The 20,191-nt window shown below is 42.9% G+C and overlaps 1 protein-coding gene across 1 annotated transcript; it reads left to right on the top strand.

Moving 5' to 3' along the window:
* The first annotated feature begins 236 nt into the window (after positions 1 to 236).
* OAT (ornithine aminotransferase) lies at positions 237 to 12,066 on the top strand. Its single transcript, XM_014879614.2, has 10 exons — positions 237 to 399; positions 3,456 to 3,682; positions 4,179 to 4,403; positions 4,530 to 4,625; positions 6,272 to 6,399; positions 7,670 to 7,792; positions 8,453 to 8,581; positions 9,248 to 9,361; positions 10,151 to 10,295; positions 11,175 to 12,066. Exons 2-10 carry the CDS (start codon positions 3,484 to 3,486, stop codon positions 11,333 to 11,335), a joined length of 1,320 nt encoding a protein of 439 aa, XP_014735100.1. The 5' UTR covers positions 237 to 399; positions 3,456 to 3,483; the 3' UTR covers positions 11,336 to 12,066.
* The last annotated feature ends 8,125 nt before the right edge of the window (positions 12,067 to 20,191 follow it).

Here is a 20,191-nt window from a genome sequence, read left to right as displayed (position 1 = left end):
GCCGGTGTGAGGGATGAAGGAAAGAGGAACAGAACCGTGGCTCTGAGGCCCGGGGTGCCGGTGTGAGAGCCGGGGGGAAGCGGCGGGCTGGGCCCGCAGGCACCGCCCCTGAGGGACGCGGTGGGCGGGGCCCCGGCTCGCGGGCGCCCGCCAATGGGGAGCCTCCGCACCAAGGGGAGGTGCCGCAACGCGGAGGCGGTGGCTGCCAATCAGCCCCGACAGCCAATAGATGGGAGCTATTTCGGTGACGTCATCCAGAATGGGGCGGGGCGAGGAGCGGTGACAGCGGCCCGCGGCCGCATCCGCCTCTTAATCCGCGGGCCCCGGCACCGGCAGCACCTCCGGCACCGGCAGCACCTCCGGCACCTGCGGGCGCTCCGACACCTCCAGCAGCACCAGGTACGGCCCGTCCGGCTCTCGGCGGCCATTCCTGCCTCTCTCCGAGCCGCCGTACCGCGTTTCTGCCCCGCCGTAGCCGGCCCCGTCGGCAAGGCCCCGGGAGCGCTGTCGCGGAGCGGGGGAGGTGACAGCCCGTCCCCTCCTCAGTGCCTGTGTCAGCCCCGCTCGGCGATGCCACATCCTTGCCTCTGCAGTGTCTTTGACCGTGGCCTTGGGGGGAGATAGTGAGCGACATTTGGTATTTCACCGCTGGGTTTATTGCTGTTCCGTATTTATTTTTGTTTGGTTTTGCTGGAGAAAAGAAGGCTCAAAAGGAACCTTATCCCTTTCTACAACTCCCTGAAGGGGGACTGTAGCCAGGCAGGAATCGGGCTCTTTTCCCAAGTTACAAGTGACAGGATGGGAGGAAACAGGCTCAAGCTGTTCCAGAGGAGGTTCAGGTTGGACATCGAGAGGAAATTCTTCTCTGAAAAAGTTATTTGACATTGGAGGGGCTGCCAAGGGAGGTGGTGGAGTCCCCACCCCTGGAGGTGTCCCAGGAAGGACTGGATGTGGCACTCAGTGCTCTGGGCTGGGGACAAGGTGGGGATCGGGCACAGCTTGGACTCGGTGATCTCAGAGGTCTTTTCCAGCCCCGGTGATTCTGTGATTCTGCAATTCCTATCTGCCAGCCTAGGTCCTGAGCTCTTCCTGCTGTGGTGCTGGTCTGCAGAGGTAGCTTGGTAGCTGATGTCCCCCTGCTTGTCCCCTTGAACCCCTTTGATTCAGCTGGTAGAGGCCGCAGTGTGGCACCGATCCCTCTGCTCTATCAGCATGAACCTGAGTGGTTTCATGTGTTTGACACTATCCCCCATTTACCTCAGGGTGTTTTTCAGTGTCAGGTTCTTGTCTGGATAATCTTGCTCAACAGCTGGGCAAAGCTGTTCAAGTATTTTACAGCCGTGTTTTGAGTGGTTTTTCTATTGTGATGCAAGACCTCTTCTAGTTGCTGTAATTCCCTGGCTTCTGATTCCTGTACTTCCTGCTGCAGTGCATGATCATATTTTTCACAGTTGGTAATGAGTTTGATTTTATTTCATGTTGTTTTCTTGGGTTTTTTTCCTTATTATGCCCCTCCTCTTTCCTGAAATTTCTGTTCACCGTGTCTTGCTGATCATCAACCCCAAATTTTCTTCCTCCTTGTAACTCCAGATTCATCTGTAATTCTCAGCTTCCCTCAGCTCTTCTCCACGTAATCTTCCACACCTTGCCTAAAATGATGTGGCCTCACTCTCACAGTTTTCAGGGCAATTCCCTTCATGGAAGAAAAAGCCCTTTTAAAAAAAAAAAGATGAATATTTTCCAATATGCAAGAAGTAAAATAAGAACCTCAAACTGGGGATCTGTGATCCTTCATGCAGAGAGGTACCTCTGATACAGGGCAGATAAGAGTTTAACTTCTTTGTACTTTTCATTTCAGGAATGTCTGGAAAATCTCCAAAATACAGAAGCTTGTGATAGGATTAGCTGCTGTGCCATGGAGGTGTGCCAGGGGCTAGGATGTCACAGACCAATTACATTTTAGGGGTTGAGCAGATTGAAATTTTGAGTCATCAAAATTTTTTTCTTGCACAGAGAAGTATTTGTCTTTTTTGTTTGCGAAATCCTTGAATAACAATTTTGAAAAGTATTAACACAAAGGGCTAATCTTTAACAGCTGGAAACATGCCCAGAGTTGTGCTGGAATGGAGAATACAGACTCTTCCTAAACACTTGGATTTTAGTAGATGGAGAAAAGTCTTTTGGCTTTGCTTAGAAGTGAGGAACAGCAAAGTAATACCTGAGGAGTCTGCTGAAAGAAATACCTCTCTGTTCAAGGCAACACATTCAGGGTGTGGATTTTTTCCAAAATAAATTGGGGATAAATCCATGACTTAATACTTCTGTCTTCTGCAAGCAGCCTGAAATAGCAGCACCCTTGTGTAAGCCATCCTTGCATCCTCCTGTGGGTATTGAATACCTGTATTTTGGGTAGGTTTTGCAGTGTGCTTCTGTTAGGTGGTGCAGCAGTGTCCAGGCTGCTCAGCTCCTCACTGTGCTGCACAGTGTGCTACAGGGAGGCTGCATTTGATAAGCAGAGCACATGTTGTCATCTGTGATCCTCCTCGGGGGATTAAACCTTTTGCCAGTTCGTAAGTGTGATGTTCTGTGAGACCAGAAACCTGAGCTCTGGGAACTCTTGGCTCTCTGCTGTTCCCTGCTGTGGGAAGAGCTTTCTCAAGCAGCTCTTCAAGTGCCAACTCACTTCCTCTTCTCTGAGAAGTGCCTTTATATTGACTGGGTGCAGGCGCAGAAAAGAAATCCAAGTGGATTTACCTCATGAAATCCTACCCTCAGGTTATCCCTAGGTGGTGTCAATACAGGTTATGTATTCAGGGGAAATTGCTGGGAAAATAGAGAGTGCTCTAATGATCATTAATATCTGAAATATTCTTACTTTCTGTCTATTTTTTCATCATAGAATCCCAGAATGGTTTGGGTTGGAGGGGACCTTAAAGCTCACCCAGTGCCACTCTGTGCCATGGACAGGGACACCTTCCACTATCCCAGGTTGCTCCCAAGCCCCATCCAACCTGGCCTTGGACACTTGTAGGGATAGCAATACCATGGAAGTTTGTGACATGATTTTTCTGATGACAGGCTGGTAGAAAATGGGTGTTTCAATAGAACAAGAAATTTGATGAGCCCAACTTTCTTACTGTAATTTATATTAGTAAATCAGCATTTAAGGCACCGTGAAAAAGGAACACTTACAGGAAAAATGATGTAACTAGTACATAGACTTGCTGAGTCACACAGTTTCATTTTCTTTCTGTAAGTGTAGAGAACAGAAAGAATTACTTCTTTGATATTAATCCCATGTTAATTTATACTTCATATAAGCTTTCTTGGCTGAATTACAAAACAGTTGAAGAACCTGTAATCCTGGCAGTAAAACCACTTCAATTGTGTCAGATGTTTCTTCTGAAGTGTTCTTAGTGCTAATTATTAACTTTCTTTCTTTTTTTCTCCTCCAGATCTGTATCAGAATTCCTGAAGTCCATCATGCTTTCCAAGCTAACCCGCTCCCAGAGCCTTGCTGTTCTCTGCCGAGGTGTTCATTCCTCACTGAGCTCTGCTACCTCCATTGCTCCTAAAAAAACCATCCAGGGGCCTCTCTCCTCTGATTTAATCTTTGAACGTGAGGCAAAATACGGTGCCCACAACTATCACCCACTGCCTGTTGCTCTGGAAAGAGGAAAAGGTATTTTATTTAGGTTTTTTCTGGAGGTTGTAGATGGGGTATGTCTGTGTAGGTGAATGAGATCATGGCAGAATGATTTTGACCTGATAAATTTCTGAATCTTTGTTTTTTTTGGTGGGTTTTTTTTGGGTGGGATTGAGATCATTGATGAAATAAAGATAGCTAATTGTTGATTAGAGAGCTGGATCATTATGCATAAGGGCACCTGAAAAAACTGTGGTGTCTCTAAAATGATTTAAAGTGTTGATAATTTCCAAAATAATTCAGCAAGAAAATTTTCAAACAGCCTAATTTCTTCTGTTACCTTGTGTGGAGAGGTTTAACATTAATGTGAGCATGAAAAGGTGTGTTGAAACCCTATCGAAGTCCTTGTGGGCTGTTCATATATTTTCACTTAATTGACATTTGCTCTGGTCTTTAATGATGTTTGGGGAGCCTTTTTTTTGTCTTGTGTCTTCTTTTATTTTGTGTACTGAGCACAGGTTTGTTTTCCCAGGTGTTTACGTGTGGGATGTTGAAGGTAGAAAGTATTTTGACTTTCTGAGTGCTTACAGTGCAGTCAACCAAGGCCACTGTCACCCAAAGATCGTGGATGCTCTGAAAGCCCAGTCTGAAAAACTGACCCTGACATCCAGGGCATTCTACAACGATGTCCTTGGGGAATATGAGGAGCTTGTCACCAAAATGTTCAATTATAACAAAGTTCTTCCAATGAACACAGGTAAAGAATTATTTTGTTTCCATTTTAATTCTTGTCTCTGAGATTCGAGGGCTGTGTAACCTTTTCTGCTGCACTGTTGGCCTGTTTCATGTGCCAGACTGATAAAAGTGCTGCTTTATGTTTTAGGAGTGGAAGCTGGAGAAACTGCCTGTAAACTGGCACGGAAATGGGCCTACACTGTGAAAGGAATTCCAAAATACAAAGCTAAAATCATTTTTGCAGGTATGTAAAGTGTGTGTTGTGAGTTGAGGACTTGAGGATCTGGACACTGGGTTACTGGAGGCAGCCTGAAGTCACAGGGGAAGCACACCCACTCCTCCATGCTCTTTTAATCACTTGAAGTGCAGTACTTTTTATTCTGAGTTGTTCCTTACATCATTTTTTTGTGGATTAACTCCTCCAACTGGTGCCACACCTCTCATGGATTGCTCAATAGGGTTAAGCTGCCCTCTTGGCTTCACCTGCCAGGGCTTTTGTCCTGCATTCTCCAGGTCTTTCAGAAATTGGCATTAACCCAGTAAAGCCATCCTGGAGCCTCGATCATAAAATGAAAGTAAAAGCAAGATTGCTAAAGTAAATAATGAACCCTGACTCTCTGTTGGGATATTTCCTCCTTTTACCTGCCTGCCCTGCTTGGCCTTGTAACAGGGAGAAGTTACCAGGCCCTGAAAAGACTTCTGATATTTTGAAACAAAAAAATATTTTAAAAATTTGAAAAATGTTATATTCAGTATTCTTTGGTTACAGATAAAGCAATTTTGTCAATACTAATTTTGTTTAATGGTTCTGTATTTTAGAAAACCTCCCAGAATAAAGTTTACTGTTTAAATACTGACCTTTTTTTTTGTAGCTGCAATTACTATTTTTAACTTTTGGAACATATAGTAGCCATAAATATCATAATATCATAAATATCATAAGGAAGCATTTATGAATTGCAGTGCATACATGAATTTTGCTTTATGGTTTCTGGAAATGAATAGAATCTTTTTTTCTTCATTTTTTCTGGGAATTTTTGAACAAATATTTTTCCTTTATTTTCTTCTCTGTATATTTAATTTTGCTCTTCAGACAGTTTTAGTAAGTGTTTCCTCATTTTGATAAAATGGATGTGCTCCCCATTTTAGCAGAAAAAAAAGCTCTTTTGGATAGCTAAGAAATGACTTTGAACATCAGTTTAAAGAACTTGACACAGACTGTGCTGGACAGTGAGCTGTGAAGGTACTGACCCCTTAATCTTCCTTAGTCTTATTAGCATCTTACTATTGATTAGTGAGAGTCTCTTGTTTTAATTCAATATTAAAATGAGGATATGATTGTCTTGGTAATGGACGTGTCAGCTCTTGGACATTTTAACTGATGTTACTAAATAAAATAGTGCAAATCACTATATTTTTAGATATCTAAATAGTTTCTTCTGGAACTTTGAAATGCACAGAATTTTACTTTCTGATTTGGGCTTACCAACAACTTTATTTTTAGGACTTAAATAATTAATGGTGTTTATTTCCCCCCCTACATTTTATAAGTAATAATTGCATTAAAGCTGAACATTATCAGTAAAAAGATGTTATCAGAGTTACTTTCAATTTTCCAGACTACTAACAAAACTTAAGGAAATTATTTTGTATAGTTGTCAGGTCTTAGAGTACAAATTTCTTTTGTTTTTTGACATGTGCTTTTGATATAGCAACAGAGTCTATTTATGGCATTAATACAAAATGCTAACAATTAGGAGGAGGATGTTAATATCTTGTTAGATAACCCTTAAAATGCATCACCAAGTGGAAAATGTGATGTCCTTTAAAGTGTTCTGGATCTTGGTCAGTTTTGTAACAATTTCTCCTTTTTTTTTTGTTTTTCCCCAGCTGGCAACTTCTGGGGCAGGACAATGTCAGCCATCTCCAGTTCTACTGACCCATCCAGCTATGATGGCTTTGGACCCTTCATGCCAGGATTTGAACTGATCCCATACAATGATCTACCAGCTCTTGAGGTATTTGACAATTTTTTGTTCTCTTGCACGAAATCATTTTACAATGTCACTTTGGGAAATGGCAAGGAAAATCAGAAGTTCATGCTTTGAAACATGTGCTTTGACATTAAAATACCTGTAAGTAGATGTATGTAAGGAATGTGTTTGTTATAATTATGTATAGGAAATGTGGGTAAATTCTGCTTTGGTTTTGGTTTTTAGTTTTGCTTTAGCATATGAGAGGAAAATCACATGATCTGTTTCATTTCCCAGCCACCTGGTCTAGTGGAAATGTCCCTGCCCATGGCAAAAAGTGGGATGGGATGAGCTTTAAGGTCCCTTCCCTCCCAAACCACTCTGTGATGCTATGACTAGAATTCACTGCAGTTGCAAATATTTATTTCCAGTTTCACAGCATCCTTAAAACCATGCCAGGCTGCTGTTTCACTTTCACAAGCTCCTGAACTGCCAGTGATTCCCAGTATTTCCTTGGGTTTTCTGAGATTTATCCTGTCAAGCTGTTGAGGAGGAGACCTTGATTAATTATTATTTCTGTGGGTAAAAACTTCTGTACCTGTTGGTTCTGCTTCATACAAGTGAGTGGGCTTTGGAGATTGAGGGATTATAGGACAGAGCTGCTTTTCTCCTTGGAGTTGGGTTAGGGGACACAAAAGTCTGTCAGTTATAGCTGCAGTGTGGAAAAGCTTGTTCAGGTTTGAATCTACATCAGGCTGCCCATGCTGAAAGGCCTGCAAATATTTAATGCTGAATTCATTCTGCCCATGGGGCAATGTTGAGTAAAGCTGCAGCAAATTCATGCTGGGAATCATTAGACCTCTTGTGCCTTGTGGACTTCTAAACCTTTTTGAACTTGATAGTGCAGGAATGTACCTGTGGACTTTGATTTAAGGTAAAATTGTTCTGGAGGGGCTCCATTCTTTTTTTTGTTTAAAGGAAGAGTTGAGCAATTGTTTGTATTGTATGGGGCAATATGAAACTGAGGGTATTTCTGAGGTGATTTATGAACTGATCTGATAAACTGCTTGTCTGGGTTTGCAGTTTGCAAGGTTTGTAGTTTCCCAACAAGCACAGCAGCTGATTTTACACTGCCAACAGTGACATAGTGTTGGAACTGAAGTGGCACTCAGAGAGAGCTGCCTGACAGCAATGCTGCTCTCATCCTTTGAGGAAGAACACCAGGGCTAGAATCAGGTTCTGTTATGTGTATTTCCTGCCTTTGACCTGACTAAAAGCTTTTTCTTTTTGTCTCTCCCTATGCCCAATGTTGCAGCGGGCCCTTCAAGACCCCAACGTGGCAGCTTTCATGGTGGAACCAATTCAAGGGGAAGCAGGTGTGATTGTTCCTGACAAAGGCTACCTCACAGGAGTGAGGGACCTCTGCACAAAACACAATGTGAGAATTCACTGGAACATGAAACATTTAACACTTAACACTGCACACTGTGCCTACTGCTGTAACTTGTAAGGTCACCCATCTATGCAAAGTGTAGAACCCTATATGCTATTTAATAATTCACTTTTCTTTCAGTGGAATAATGCAGAGTTACTTCTTGTGTTTCCTGGTAATATCTCACTAAAAAGTACTTCTTAGCAGTGCAAATTTTTCACTGTTTCTTACTGTTGTCACTGAATTAAGTTTCTAATTAATATTCTTCAACTGGATTTATTTTAGATTAATTTAACTTCTAATTTCTTTTCCACATAAGTTTCCAATTACCATTGCTATCCAGGACCTTTGTTGATGTGCCTAACTGCTACCAAGAATCAGTAACAATAATGGGTCACAGAATGAAACACTGAGGATAATGGTTATCAGTGATCTCTGATTTAAAAATCAGTGTTGTCTGTTCCAATAGAATTCAGATTCCTAATTTATAAGTGCAACTCATAATTCTTTTCATATCTTCAAAGCAAGACATTGACATATTATTAATAAAGTTGTCTTCATTGTTGCTGTGCTACCTCAAAAAAAAAAATGTATTGTTGGAATTAAGTTAGGAATGAGAGTGAAAGTAATTCCCTGTTCTGTTTTGGATTTTTCTTCTCTTTAAAGGTTCTGTTTATTGCTGATGAAATACAGACTGGTTTAGCCAGAACAGGAAAAATGCTGGCTGTTGACCATGAAAATGTGAGACCTGATATAATTCTTCTTGGAAAGGCCCTTTCTGGTGGCTTATACCCTGTGAGTACCAAAGAAATAGCAATAATTTAAAGTAATATCAAATTACTCAAACATTTGTTGAATAATCTCTCTTTTTTTTTTCTTAGTCATCAGTACTGAAAATCTGCCAGTTGGAAGAACAATAAATCTGATGTTTGTTGTACTTGGAAATTGTTGTTTGCAAGACTAACTATGATTTATGACCAGAGAGTCCAACTTGAGAGAGACATAATAAAATAATGGAATACCTAATACTACCTTTATAGCTGAACAACTGGCATTATTTAATTTATCTGGCATGCCTGCATGGCTGATTTTATCCTCTTGGAGTGACTTAAATTCCTGCTGATTAGGCTGGAAATTACAATGCTTTGAACTATTTTGGCCAACTGACAGGATTTCTGAGCTGTTATACCAAGTATTGAAGCTTTAACTCCTGAAATAATATTCAGTTTGGAGAAATTCCCCTCAGCTGTAATTGAAAGTTGTGTTACCACTATAGCTAAGTGTATTTAAGGGATTAATTATGGGATTGTCAGATCTGCTATTCTGTACACAGAGCTGGGAATGTAAATGTAATTTATCACCATAGGCTGAAAGTTTCCTGAGCTCTGAGGGAAAGTTTGCTTCAGAGATATTAAAATTTCCTGTTCTAAATATGTGAATCTGCTGATCTTACCGTTTTAGGTGTCAGCAGTGCTGTGTGATGATGAAATTATGCTGACCATTAAACCTGGTGAACATGGATCCACATATGGAGGAAATCCATTAGCTTGCCGTGTGGCAATAGCAGCACTGGAGGTTTGTGTGTGGGGACAGAGATCTGCAATCCAAATTCAAAAGGGTCTCATGATCTTTGATTAAATAAATGGTATTATTTTTTTATGCTACAAGTAGAAATCTAGCTTTAAATAAGAATGGAAAATTGGTAGTGGTTATCTACAGATCATAAAACAAATTTTAAATTTTTATTGGAAATGTGTCCTAATTTGTGTGGTTTTTATGATCTTAATGTCTTGAATGCCAAAATAAGATTCATCTAGGGGAAGTTTCAAGGCAATTACATAAATTTGGTCAAATACCTTCGTTAATTTCACGAAGACATTTTGAAATTGGTTTATTTATGATTTTTACTATATCAGCAGAAGCTGCTGCTTTGTGTGTGAGCTTGAGAACAAGTATAGATCTCAAACAGAAACTGCTATGTCCTGTCCAGAAGGTGCATTTCAATTTTTTTGTGATTTCTTAATTGACTTAATTAACTACACTGATGCAGGTCACACAGAAAACCTCATCAGTACCCAGTACTCAGATGTGGACAGATTAACAGTGTTCAGAGGTTTATTGTTTACTTGCAAATAACAGCAAACAAAGAGCAGTTAATTTAGAATAAAATATCAAAGACGTTATTGTTTGTTGTAGACATGGATGAGTAAAGGCTCAATACCAACCTGCTGGGACTCGGACTGTGCAGGGACACTGTGGCTGCAACAGCTTTTGTGTCTCAGCAGGTTCAGTGTCATTATCCACCCTTCCCCATGGTGCATAAAACACATGCTTCAACTGATTGTAGATCTGCCTTCTCTTTAGGTAATTGAAGAGGAAAATCTGGCAAAAAATGCAGAAATCATGGGTAATCTGCTAAGAAGTGAGCTCATGAAGACTCCATCTAATATTGTAACTGCTGTAAGAGGAAAAGGGCTCTTAAATGCCATCGTAATTCGGGAAACCAAAGGTGAGGAAATAAAATCAACTGCACAAACACAGCAAGGAGAAGTATTTTTCAACTTGAATTTTAGGTAGGGGATGCATGTAGACGTGATGCTTGTGTTCAGAACATGGCTATAGCACTGTAGTACCCACTGAAAATTGATTTAACTTTCCGTGTGCCATTGAAAATAGGGTTTTTTAACTAAGAAAGGCCGAACAATTTTTGTTAAATTATTTGAACTCTTTTGTGATTTGATAATATTTAAACCTGATGGTGAATCTGGTTCCCAGCAAATATATTTATCTCTATTCTTTGGAAAAAACGGTCCACATCTGGAACATCAGTTCCTGCCAAATTACGGGAGCATTGGCTGGGATTAGAAAAGAGTTAGAGGAGTACAATGAATACAGGAGGATACAAAGAAGAAAAAACTTAATGATGGAGAACAAGTTTCTAGAGAGTAACACCTTGAATTATATCAGAAATCTGAATAACAAGGGATAAAGTGCTGTAGAAAGGTGGTGTCATTTTCCACGATGATGTGCTGAAATCCAGGTTACATAAAAACAGACTTATCTCAAGTGCTGTCCACATGTTCCCTTGCCTCCTCCTCGCATGGTTCCCCTTTTAAAATGAATTTAAATCTGAGTGCCAGAGAAGCACTGAGCTGTGAAGGAGCAGCAGTCTGTGTGCTGAGGCAAAGGGCAGCTCTGCAGCAGTGTCACTGCGTGCATTCCGGAGAGCTGCTCCGAGTGACCCCGGTCTCCCTTTGCGAGCACCCTGCATCACCCCCCTGCCAGCGGGCAGACATCACCGCAGCTCTTCTGCTGTGCTGGGAACAATGCTGGGAACAGGAGCCCTCCGTGTCGTGCTGATGTTCTCCCTCCCTCCCTCCCTTTGCAGATTACGACGCCTGGAAGGTGTGTCTGCGGCTCCGCGACAACGGGCTCCTGGCCAAGCCCACGCACGGCGACATCATCCGGCTGGCCCCGCCCCTCGTCATCAAGGAGGATGAAATCAGGGAGTCCATCGAAATCATTCACAAGACCATCCTGTCCTTCTGAAAACACGGCTCTCACAGTCTGCCCGCTGACTGGGCCAAGGGGTGTGTTGGCATCTGTGTGATGAAGCTCTGCTCTTGAAGCAAGCATCTCTCATTCCTTTTATCTAAGAGGACTTGACTATATAAACATAGCTGTCTCTTTACACTATAATGGCTCTGTAGAAAATACAGAATGATTCTGAAGACTTTCCAGTCTTGGAATACTTGGAAATAAAGTTCTGTATGTACTGAACAGCTAAGTTGGAATATTTGAGGGGAGATACCTATAGAAATCTGCTTAATTGTTATAAGACTTGGCCAAAGTTTAAAGTGTGATTTATATATATATATTTTAGGTTGCTTTGCACTCTCATATCACTCTCCAAAACATGGCATTTGGCAATTTTTGCCTATCAGCAAGATGTCTGTAGGATGGAAGCACTTATCATTGTGGGTGAATTTGTATTTTTCATGTGCAGCTTGAAAAAAAATTCTAATGCTGAAAGTTTGACAAACTGGGTGTTATGCTGGTGAACTCGAGAAGCATCGAGCTGTGTTCTGTGTGTACAATATTTTGATTGTATGACAAGAGATGCTGTTTTCAAGCCTGGTCTCAGTGTTTGGCTTTGCAATCTTGTAAAATAGATCTGAGCATTTAGATCTGTTTTTACTGTTACAAAACTTTCAATCATCTGAATGTTTATATTAAAACATGTTTTGCATTAAAAAAAATACGTTGATGTGCAATGAAAATACGAGTCTTCAAAAAGAGCAAGCCTCAGAGAAACTTGAAGTTTTTAATTTTTTATCTGGTTTTAGCTGAACTAAACCCTGATTAATCATGCAGTGCAAAATGTTCCCTTTGCAGACCATAGGGGTTAAATACAGTCACATGCTCATACTGTGAAGTGGTAAATAATCCTTTGGGATTTGGAAGGCACCTAAGTTCATGGCAGTGACCCAGAGTTGTGGTTGGGGTGACAGAACATTTTCCCTTCCTTGTGTTGGGTGAGACAGAAAAATGTGTCAGCTGTGGGTGAGGTAAGACTGAGTTCCATTTGGAAAATGAATGGAAAACCCCCCCTTGTTGCAATGTGGCAGTGGGATTATTATCCTTAGGATAGCAGAAATGATCTGATCAACTTGGTGGCCTCCTCTGAACTTGTTCCAGCAGGTTCTTGTCCTTCCCCTCCAGGGGACCCCAAGGCTGGATGCAGAACTCCAGCTGGGATCTCACCAGAGTGCAGTAGAGGGGCAGAATGAACTGGGATGATGTGTAATACTCAAAGCAGAGAGATAATTGCTCATTCTCAGCCTTAAAATTTTAGGCTTTTCACAAAACATCATAACTTCGACTAGAAATAAAGGGGTTTCAATAGCTCCTAGATAATAACTGCCTCTGGACTTAAGAAACTGGGAACAGTACAACTGTGGGTTCATTCAGCAGTCATGACTGAAATGTATTTTGCAATTTAGCACCCAAGGCACAACCTTTTGGTGCTTTATGAACTCATCTTTGGCAGCAGGTGCAGGGCACTGTTTGCTGGCAGAATTGGGCTAGTAGGAGACACAAACATATCAGCAAATTGAGCCTAACTCTTTGTGTTTTTATAAAGAGCTCAGCATCATCTGAGCTGCATCAAGCCTGACTTCCAGAGGCCCGGATACCCCGGAGGAACCAGGCAGGGTTTGGGGTTGCAGGCTCCAAGAACACCCCCAGCGCCAGGACAGGGCAGGGGTGGGGAATAGGGAATGGGGAATGTCGGGCGGCTCGGGAAGGCTGTGCCCGCCCTGCAGCGCGGCCAATGCGGGCAGGAGGAGGGCACTGGGCTGGCAGTGTGGGAGAAAAGGGGCTGCCACTCCTGAACCTTCCAGAAACCTCACAGACAGTCGCGATGGGCAGCTTTGTGTGTATTCAGGTAGAATTGATTTCTGCAGGGATTCCCTGTCTCGTCTGTGGACACTGCCCTATGGCAGAGTGGTTTTCTGCACATTAGGAACGAGACAATGCAGGGAGGTGTTGCCGTGGAAGTTCGATGTTTCTGAAAGCTGGGCTTAAGTAACCTGATGGGCAAGGAGGGAAATACCTGAGAGAAACCACAGCACTTGCTGGACACCTTTCAGAGGTAAACCCCCAAAAGCCTTGGCAGCTCAAGTTTACTTTTTTTAGAGTTCTAAGGCTGGCAGGGATGAAGGACATGCTCGGGTCTGTTCCCCTGCCCCAGCTCTGCCCCTGATTGCCAAAAGGGGCTGTAGGGCAGAAGATTGCAGTCTGTGTTTTAGTGTGTCCTTGTCCTTGCTGTCACCAAATGTCCTGCCACGTGTGTGTCCTGCTGCCATTGTGCTCTTCAGCCCACAGAGCATTATTTTCTTTCTGTTCAACAGCCATCTACGTACCTAAAGTTTTTGGTTGTTCTTGTTCTTACTTATTTTCTGGTTAAAATGATTTTTTTTTTTTCCTCGAGAGGTGCTGTTTTCTAGAGCCCTTGCTATTCTGCAATTCCTTGCTCCCCCACGCCCTCACTAATGCTGGGAAGAGCCAGTGAAGTTCACATGGTTTGGGTGCTGTCCCGTAGTTCCTGCCCAGTATTGTGGAGGATTTTTTTTTTGTTGAAACTGCTTTGAAGTACAGTTTTGAAGCTGTTCGCCCTGGTTTTTTATTTGTGAAATAAACAAGAATTGTATGTGAAATTCTGTGACTTGCTTTACTCATTTGCACTCTCTGAGAATATTTCTCTGTCTGCTAATGATCAATTTGAGCTCGGATCTTACCCAGCCCACTTTTGGGTTGCAGTTTTAATAGGCCGACTTTTCAGAACTTGAGAATTTTTTCTTTAGCACACCACTGTGTGTGCTCTGAACTTTCAACTCGTGTTTTAATTGCTTCATGAGGCCAATTTTTTTTGCAAGCTTATGAAAATCAGAGTATGTGTAGCCTTTCCCAAGACGAGTCATCCTAAATTGCCTTTATTTAATGATGGGGTAATTGAGTTTTCTGGTTTAACCTAAAAGTTTTTTGGTCCTCTTAAGTAAGCAAGGACCAGGGTGTGTGTCTGGAAGCAGAGCTAGAGCAGACAGAGGGTTTTGATAATTTTGTTTATTACAGTTCAATGGCAGAGCAAGTACAAAATTACATATATTATTTCAGAAGTGAAGACAGATACAGGACATCTCTTCAGAGACACAAAGCCTGTCACCAGCTAACCTCCACTTCAGAAACAATAAAAGTTGGCAGCTGTTTGTGAGTTAGAAGGTGGAGCTGGATGGCCAAAGGGATTGTCAAAGCTCCTCTCCTTCTTCTGTGCAAAGTGACAAAATGATGGGCTACCAGAAAGCTCATGTGCCTTTGGAATGATGGAATCACTGTTTTGGGGGTTTGCTGTATCATGGAAAATGGTTTTTGTGTCTTCTGGCAATCCTGAAGTGAGATTTGGCCAGTTGTCAGTGACACCGCTTAAATCTCTCAAATTCAAACACTGCTGCTTGTATAACTAATGTGCTTGTAAAACCTGTCTGTGCTTTTGTTGTCTGGGATCTTAATTAGCCTTAGAAAATTTCTTCAGGGCTTTTATTCCCCAAAATATGTAGACAACTAAAGTGCCCTTACCCACTGAGTGCCAGAAATCCAGTGCTCTCGGGTTTGTACTTGTTCCACTCAAGTGGAGGTAGCTCAGCCAAAGGCTGATGCTGAGCAAATTTTAATTTGACGGAGGCCAAACTGAAAAGAATTCACAAATTAGTGTAATACACATGCTGAAATGTGCAAAGAAAATGTATGTTTCATGAAATGAGTTCAGTTTTTGCGTCATAACTTTGTAGACAGCGAAAAAGTGAGAATTGCAATCTCAGAGAATGCCCTTTCTGAACCTTCCCAGTATATTTTTTTTAAGTTTGCATTGGGTAGAGATGCAAGTGTGGAAATGGCATTACTTTTTTCTGCTGTAATTGAAATTTATTTTAAAAATAGTACTTGAAAAGAGCTCTGTATTGCCTGTCCAGAGGGCTTAGTTTTCTTTAGCAAGAGCTGTACAGCAGTAAAAATTTAAAGGCACAAATATGTATCTGCAAATTGTTGCTTTAAGAATTTGGCTGTAAAGGCTTAATCTGTCTCCATCATATCACTTGCACATATTTTTGTGAAGTAGATTGTGATGTTTCTTTAAATCAGGAATATGAAATGCTTTTCTAAATGAATAGTGACCCTGCCTTCAGTGCTGTGCAAACACACAGAGGTAATCCAAGCACCTCAGAGCCAAACCAGCATTCCTGGGGCACCCAGGGCAGCCCTTGGCTTCAGTGGGAGCTTTGTTTGTGGAAATAATGCCCAATTGTGCTGGCACCTGTGCACTTTGGCAAGGAAAAAGCGTGTGGGTTTTGGCATGAAATCGTTAAATATATATACTGGCATAAAAAGAAGAAATGACACTGTTTGTGGGTAAATGTAAACCAAGATTTAAGGGGACCATGTGGAACATTGAAAGGCAAGAACCACACAGTGAACAGGGAGAGAGGGGAAAGCATACAATGCAGGGTTTCCTTTTTTTCCTCCTTCCTGCTGGCAGTTTTAGGAATCGTGGATATGACATTGTCCTTGACCTGGGTTCTTTTCAGCAACAAAACCCATGAATTTGTGTCATCAGACAGTATTTTCTAAAGTTAAATAATCTATTTTGGTAATTTTTAATAGGCCACAAGTGCCTGGTGGTCATGACTGGGTAAAGAGCTCCACATCTTGAACCTTTTCGAATTTTCCATGAAGAAACAATCTCTGTTTTGTCTTCTAACAACAATGTTGGGAGGATGAGTTAAGTAGAAAAGCAAGCCTTAGTTATTTCTTTGTTCTTCTTAATTTTGTTTTGTTTTGTTTTGTTTTGTCTGCAGCTGCTTCATCTTTTTCACCCTTTCAGCAGCAGGTGGAGCCAGAAGCTCAGCTTTAAATTGAAAGTTGACTGCTGACTGGAGAGTTTTTGGGGTTTGGGAACTCCTGGGGGTTTGCTTTTGGGCTTTACTAACACCCAGGTGTGACACAAGCTTCCGTCTCAGCTCTGGGCACTGTCTCAGTGTATAGCTTGTGCTGTGCACTCCTGTGGCTAATCTTGAGTTAGAAGAATTCCTGTACCTCGAATGTGACAAATACCCAGCAATTCTGACTGATAGGGACGTAGGGACAGCTGAGAGGGGAAAAAAAGAGGTTTTCTGTCTCACATCACTGAAGTAGAGCAAATGAGAAGGTGGAGATTTGAGAGGAAATTTTAAGTAGGGAATGACAAGATTTAATTTGGGAATTGCTTTCCCTGGGCCACCCTATAGTGTTTCCATCCCAAGTGTGAGGCCTAAGCAATTGGAGCTGCTGTATTTGTGCAGTGAAAAGAGGTGTTTTGCTGAATATTCCCTCAGCAGAAAAAGCAGGCAAAGAAAAAAATGAAACTGCATTAAAAATCCCTCCTAGTATCCTGGTGGGAAGCTCATGAAGCTTCTGTGTTGAGCATCACTTCTAAGGGGTCTTGAGAGTCACCAAATGCTTGAAAATTGTGAAATTCCATGAACTCATTAAGGTTGTAAAAGACCTCTAAGATGATCAAGTCCAGCCTTAATGCTTTGCCTGTCAAACACAGGGGAGTTATTGGGGCACTTGCAGTCGGATTGCCCAAGGAAGAGCAGCAGACTTAGGGTTGGAATGCTCCTTTTTTTTTAATTTCCAGTTGAGTTTGTTGTGCTTTTCATTTCATCCTTGAGGCAGCCCAGCGTGCTGAATGTGTGCAGATAAGAGGTGACCATCAGGAATCCTCTTCAGTTGTTGTGTCCCTCAAAGCTTTCTGTTTCTCTGCTCAGGCTTGCTTGGAGAAATCCGAGCAGAGATTGTGCTGTCTGGAAAATCCCCAGGCTGTTATCGGCACTAGTCCAAACAAATATGGGTAGAAAGCAACTCCTACTCATTGCTGTATAAAATCCTAGTAATCTGTGATGATTTAGGCTGCAAGAGAAAGCCCCTTGAGAGTATTGACCCTTGGCACAATGTGCAAACCAAACAAAGGCCTGGACCTTGGATGAACTCCCAGACCTTCCCCGGGTCTGACACATGGGAGACTTAATCCTCAAACTAATACAGTCATTTGGAAGAGCTGTGAAATGAGAAAGGGGAGTAATTACCCCCTAAACACTCAGTTCCCCTGTCTGCCATGGGTATTTCCAGCAGACGCTGCCCTGAGGCTGCCCTGCCTCAGATGAGCTGTGCTACAGGCTGGTTTTGTGTAAGGAATAAAACCATGGCTCGAATTGGCTGTGCTGGGAGGAATGACAGTGCTGTACATTCCATCTGACTCTTTCTTGTTGGCAAGATGGCCAGTGCCTGGTCAATTAAGTGTTTGGCCATTAGGGCTGTGCTGAAGGAGATTGGGCTCATTTGGATGTGGTGGAAGTTTTCAAGTCATTTTCCTTCAGAAATCATCCTAAGACCATTGAGGGAGAAGATAGCCAGGAGTGCTTCCCAACATGCACCTGTGTTGGGACAAGAACATGTATTTTCCAGTGTTCCTTAATAGTTTTTCTTTCATCTTTTAGCCTTCACTAAGTACGAATTACTTGGTCTTTTGAAAGCATTTCTGAATAATATGTTAGTAGAACAGAAACATTGCTTTCCACTCTGATGGAGGCAGGAAAGCTGAGGAAATAATAAATTTGAAAGTTTCAATAATTATCCTGTTCTCCACACTTTTTACCACCAGTCCCATGGCAGCTACTGCCTTCTCTGAGGATAAAACCTCTTGGTTTTGAATGATCAGGGTAAGGCGAGTCCCACAGGGGCTGGCCAGTTCTGTCATCACAGGTGTCAACAGCAGCAACTGTGGAGATGCAGGAAAAAAAAAAAACAATCCACTTGTACATATTGTATTTCAATAGTTTAATACACAAATTTTGGTCAGGACTAAAGACTTAGCAGAAAATTCCTAGTTATATAGATGTGTAACTGTACATTCTCTTGTGTGTGGGTGGGAAGCCTTGTTGGAGCAGCTGATTTGAGAGGCTTCCTTTAATTGGGGTTATGTCATTTGCAGGGACAGGAAGCCACTGGAGGAGCACTTGTTCCCTCTCTGTCTTAAAAAAAACCAATCCTCAGTACTGAGGCTGTTCAGTCTGGCCTGAGGTAGTGTTAACCAGTTCCTCTGAGCAGTTTGTGCTTCTTCAGCTGCTCTGGTGAGGGAAGGGAGTGGTGAACAGTCCCAGGTCACTCCTGGGGAGCTGGTGAGGAACTGCAGTGACCTGCAGACAGTCACCCAGCTCTGTGCAGGACAGATGCCACTGCCCTGCTGCTGAGCCCAGCACCTTCCACTTCTACAGAACAAGGATAATCCTTCTGCCACCACCATTGATGGACTAGAAGTTCTCGAGACATCAGTGAGTGTCTCTTCCTCTGGGGATGCCCTGTGCCTGGCATGACAGGACCACAGGTTCCTCCTCAGGCCTCTAAGCAGTGCAGTCATGGAGTAATCACTGAGTAAGCAATGCCCGATGCACATGAAAGGTTGCAGAATAAGGGAAAAAAGTTAAAAAGGACAGTGAAAATGAGGCTGTTACAGGAAAATCCTGCTGGATTTTGTGCCCCTGCACCAGGCTGATTGTTCCTAGGGGAGGGTCTCTGTGTGCATGGACCAGAGCCATGTAATTGGGACATTTTGTATTGTCTGGGCTGCAATAAAATGCCAGGCAGTTGCTGTACAAACACAGCTGTGGCCTTGCTGATGCAGTCCTTCATTTGTCCCTCTCATCTACAGGAGCAGTTACTTTACATCAAGGCTAAAGGCAGTATGAGAAAGGGAATGGTATTTGCATGCAATGCAGTCTCAGCTGAAGAGCTTGAATTGGAGCTCCCAGCTCTGAAGTTAAATTTGGAAAGCATAAAAATGAGAGCAGGATTAAAGCTAAGTGGGGTGGGTGTTCCTGTCCAGCTGTTGCATTCAGAGCATCATAAAGGTATCTATCTAGGTCTATCTCTCTATCTATTGATCTATCTATCTATCTGTCTGCCTATTTCTCTATCTATCTGTCTATTTCTCTATCTATCGATCTATCTGTCTGTCTATTTCTCTATCTATCTGTCTATTGCTCTATCTATTGATCTATTTCTCTATCTATCGATATGTCTATCTATAGATCTGTCTATCTATCTGTCTGTCTATCTATCTATTGATCTATCTGTCTGTCTGTGTAATCTCTCTACCTATCTATGTATCTTCCATGGGTAGGGGTGATGGGGGCTGTGGGCTGGCTGCCAGTGTGTCGTGCTGTTGCTCTCATGGCCGGCTGTAGGGCTTTCTTGCCCGCCGTTGTTGCCGCCTGACGCGTCTCATGCGAACGGGCCCCGGCTGGGAGCGGTTGTCTGTCGCGGATGCGTGGAAGATCCATGGAGGCCTGTATGGACGTGTTGGCTTTGCAGTTTGAGTGCTGGCCTTAGAGAGCCCTGACAGCGCCTGTGTGGAAGTGCTGGGGCCGCTCTCATCAGCACTCTGAGCCGGCCTGTTGTGGATCCTGCGGCGTTTTGCGGGTGGGCCATCCGATATTCCTGAGCCACTGGCCTGCTCTGGGTAGCCCCGTTTGACGGCCTGCCGAGGGCAGGAGGAAGAACTGCTGGTGTTGATGGGACTCTTGCCCTGGGCCAGCTGTGATGCTGCCTGGCTGGAAGTGCTGGGCTTGCTGGTGTCAGCACTGCGGGCTGGCCTGTGCTCGATCCTGGGGCGTTTTGCAGGAGGCCTGTACGTTGTCCGTGATGGTATTTCTTCCTCAGGGTAGCACCGCTTCAAGGCTTGCCGAGGGCTGATGGAGCAGCTGCTCTTGAGGAGCAGTGTGCCCTGGGACGGTGTTGACAGCTCTTGTGTGGAAG

This window comes from Sturnus vulgaris, chromosome 8 (assembly GCF_052056855.1).
Source record: "Sturnus vulgaris isolate bStuVul1 chromosome 8, bStuVul1.hap1, whole genome shotgun sequence".
Lineage (NCBI taxonomy): Eukaryota > Metazoa > Chordata > Aves > Passeriformes > Sturnidae > Sturnus > Sturnus vulgaris.
The sequence above is the reverse complement of the archived record's forward strand: the minus strand, read 5'-3'. Positions and strand labels throughout refer to the sequence as shown.